The 4,041-nt window shown below is 46.1% G+C and overlaps 1 protein-coding gene across 1 annotated transcript; it reads right to left on the bottom strand.

Annotated features, from left to right (window-relative positions):
- Window positions 1-321: 321 nt before the first annotated feature.
- LOC307269720 (transcription factor Sox-1a-like) lies at window positions 322-1,392 on the bottom strand (the record flags this gene model as incomplete). The annotated part of the gene is made up of 1 exon (XM_080052737.1): window positions 322-1,392. One exon carries the CDS (start codon window positions 1,390-1,392, stop codon window positions 322-324), a length of 1,071 nt encoding a protein of 356 aa, XP_079908863.1.
- Window positions 1,393-4,041: the final 2,649 nt, after the last annotated feature.

Here is a 4,041-nt window from a genome sequence, read left to right as displayed (position 1 = left end):
CACCAGCCTTTCACGGATTATAATTTAAATCGTGTCAAAAAACTTGGCATGCTCTGCGTGTTCCAGAGAGCAAAAAGTAAATCGAATGCGCTTTTCCTTTTAGACAAAAAATCCATCACTGAAAGAAAAGAAAAAAAGAACACAATAAAAATAAAAAGTTTGTTCAAAGTGATTGCATTTTTTATGGCTATAAACGCCTATAATTTACAATTCATCACCATAATCAGAAGCAGCAGCAGCAGCATCAGTCTGCGCCCACATCTAAGTTTTTTAAATATTTGGTTGTGGTTTTGTAGTGCTTTATAGTACATTTTAGATGTTTTAAATATGAGTCAGAGGAACCGTCCCGTTTACCGGAGTGGAGCCGCTGCTCTGGTAGTGCTGCTGGTGGAGCACGTGCAGTCTGCTGTGTGCGTCCCCCGCCGCCTCTCCGCCCGGCAGATACATGCTGATCATGTCCCGCAGATCTCCCGTGGGGCACTGCGCGCGCGCCGTGGACACCGGTGGACTGGCGCTCGGCTCAGACTTGACGAGCGAGCCCAAAGTCCCTCCGAGTGCCCCGGACACAGGGGACACCCCGGAGCTCTGGTGCTGGTGTGTGTAGCCCGTGAGGCCCCCGTAGCCCGGCGGAGAAGCGCTCATGTAGCTCGGAGAGTTTGAGATGGGGCTGTAGGACATAGCCGACATGTCGTACCGGTGAACGGGCTGGTGGTGCAGGTGATGCGGGTGGTTGTGGTGGTGATGGGAGTGAGGGTGTACCGCTCCGGAGCCCGGATGTTGTGTGTACGCCAGCTGAGCCTCGTGCATCATCGCGTGCGCCGCCGCCGCAGCAGCCGCCACCTGTCCAGAGTACGCACCGTTCGCCCAGCCGTTCACGTGCGAGGCATAGCCGGCGTTCGCTCCAGCGTGGTGGTGACCCCCTCCACCTCCTCCTCCGGGACTCTCCAGGCGCTGCCCTCCACCACCACCCATCCCCATCCCCATCGAGGAGCCCAAGAGCCCGCCAGCGAGAGAGTATTTGTCCTTCTTCAAGAGCGTCTTGGTCTTCCTCCGCGGACGGTACTTGTAGTCCGGGTGTTCTTTCATGTGCATCGCCCTCAGCCGTTTGGCTTCATCAATGAACGGTCTCTTCTCAGTCTCGGTCATCACCTTCCACTCAGCACCCAGCCGCTTGCTGATTTCAGAGTTGTGCATTTTGGGGTTTTCCTGGGCCATCTTTCTCCTCTGGCCCCTGGACCAAACCATGAATGCGTTCATGGGTCTTTTGATTCGGTCCTGAGGGACTTTGTTACCGCCGCCGCCTCCTCCTCCCGGGTGCCCCCCAGGGTTGGATGGGTTAGTCTGGGGCACCATGGGGGAATGCAGGTCCGTTTCCATCACGATGCTGTACATTCAAATGGTCTTTTGTAGGAGTCAAATACACAGAAACATTCAGGCCGGCCCCGTGCGCAAGATAAACCTCCAAGGAGTGAAATAAATAGACGCTCTGACAGATGAAAAAAGGTCCTGTAGTCTCACGGGGAAATCCAAACTTGCTCCACCACACCTGTACCTTCGTCTCGCCCCCTTTTTTTTTGTTTTAACACCCACTGTCATCCACGAGAGAGAAAGAATAGTTCGCCTGTTGTTGGAGCTTTTACTTTGGTTAAAACTGGACTGGGTAAAAAAGTTGCCGGAGCTCGTGGCAGGGCCGCGCGCTCTGACAGCAGCTAAATGAGCGAGAGATGGCCAATGGAGAGGCTCGAGCGCACAAGTCATTTGCATGCAGTGCAGGGGGGTTCGAGGCTCCGATGACGTCAGAGCGCGAGACCTAAAAAAGAGAATTACTCCCTCTGTCATCTGTTTTGTGTTTGTAGCTGGTGTGTGGAGCTTTAAAACACACATGTAAACAGTTTAAATACCCTGATCTGGCGTATGTCTTCTGATAAAGTAGATTATGTGCGCTCTGATATTATCATATAGCCTAGTCCTATTGGCCTATCACTTTAGGCTATTAAAGAATAGCAAATAAATAAATAAATAGGCTAAAGGCAGAGTAGCCTAGCCTACATTATTATTGATAGAAAAATGTAGGCTATTGTTTGCAGCAACAGAACACGGGCTAACTGGGTAGGCCTAAACAATATTTAAAACATTTAAATAGACGGCTGTCTGTTGTTTAATTATTCTATATTATAGAGAGCCTGCCATAAAGGGTGTAGCCAGCCAGGCCTGTATGATTTTGAGATTTAATTACGGGAAATAATACTCTTTTATACATAATTCCTTTGTGTGTGTGTGTGTGTGTGTGTGTGTGTGTGTGTGTGTGTGTGTGTGTGTGTGTGTGTGTGTGTGTGTGTGTGTGTGTGTGTGTGTGTGTGTGTGTGTGTGTGTGTGTGTGTGTGTGTGTGTGTGTGTGTGTGTGTGCGCGTGTCAAACTAGCCTACAGCCTCCTATTCAGAGCCACAGGTGCTTCTCTGTTGTGTCCGTTGCTAGGAAACAGGTGACTGACGCCCGGAGCACGTGCCATTCAAAGCGAACCCTTTTGTTTGTTTCACCATAGTGCATGAGAGAAAATGGGTGGGAAGGGGGGGGGGGGGGGTAGTTTAACCCCTTGAAAAAAAATCCTGACTATAATCCTATAATAAATTATAGAAATAGCATAGGTTTTGAATGATTAATACACTAATAAGAAATACGATGCATTCACCATAGGCCTGCTGCAGTAGAAAAATATTGCTTACTCAGTTCTTATAGTCAGGATAAAGTACAATTATGTCGATCAATTTTCCTAAAACTTACTTACTTACTTCCCCCGGAAGGATTGCCACCTTGTTGTGGTCTGGGGGCTTGAGTGCCTCAATGACCCCAAGAGCTATACCGACAGGAGCTTAGCCTCCTGGTAGGGTCACCAAAGTCGGTCAGGTCGAAGGATAGAGGTCTGACAAAGTGCAATCCACTGGTCCTCCAGGTTGGGGGTTGGGCACAGGGCTAACAACCCAGTCCCGTAGAAAAAATATTGGAAACAGCAACAATTTTCCTAAAAGATAGAGATTTATTGAGAGGGTGATGATCTGTTAAGGAGAGATTTTCAAACGATAGGGCTACATGGTCGAATTTATTGTGTTTCTTAATTGTAAAAACAGCCTATAAGCTACTAAAAGTATAGGCCTACATATCATTTTAGCACTACTACTGCCAAAAACAACAGTAATCATATTCATAATAATATTTGGGGCTGCAACTGACACTCATTTCAATTGTTTTATCAGTAAACTGTGATGTAATACTGAAAAATACCCATCGCAATTTTGCCATTTTACATCACTTGTTTTCTCCAAAAAACAGAATGTGAAAATTTCCAGTTTAATATCATACAAGACAATTTAAACACAGAAAAAAAGTCAAATTATTTCCGTATCTGAATCCAGCAAATGAATACTGCTGTATTTTGCTATTAATTCATTAACGGTATCAGAATAGGTGCTGATGTTTTTTTTTTGTCAAACAACTAATGGACTAAAACTTGCCGTGTCATGTTATAATGTCATTTACCATGGTGGTTTGAGGTGTTGGTATTCAAGCCCACTCCTGCATGGGATTATGGTCCCAAGTGGAGCATCTGTCAGGTGCTGCCCGCCTCTCTAAACTACATTGGCACGGCGGGCACGGCTGGTTTCCCCCTTGTTAAAGTTGGCTCTGGTGCTGTTGAGTGGCTTGTATGTTCTGTTTTGCATACACTATGATAATCCCCTCTCTTTCTGACATTTTCTTTGTCGCATCCTGCACACACGTACACACATTCACAGGGACACTGTACATTTCAAACGCAGCATATGCCATATTAAGAAAAATCCCGCAGAAATACTCTCTGAGGCAGTAATCAGATCAGCAAATTGCCAGAAATATAACACTTATGTTATGTGTAATATATACTGTATAATATAATATATATAATAAGGAGAATTAAGTTTTTCAAGTTATTACCCACTAACACATTAAAATAGCATGACATGTAAGCCCTTCAGTGACACACACAAAAAAAAGTTTCACATGTTTGGC

The sequence above is a fragment of the Ammodytes marinus genome (assembly GCF_949987685.1).
Source record: "Ammodytes marinus genome assembly, chromosome: 24".
In the NCBI taxonomy this organism is placed as follows: domain Eukaryota; kingdom Metazoa; phylum Chordata; class Actinopteri; order Uranoscopiformes; family Ammodytidae; genus Ammodytes; species Ammodytes marinus.
Note: the sequence above shows the minus strand (reverse complement) of the source record. Positions and strands in the feature narration are given on the sequence as shown.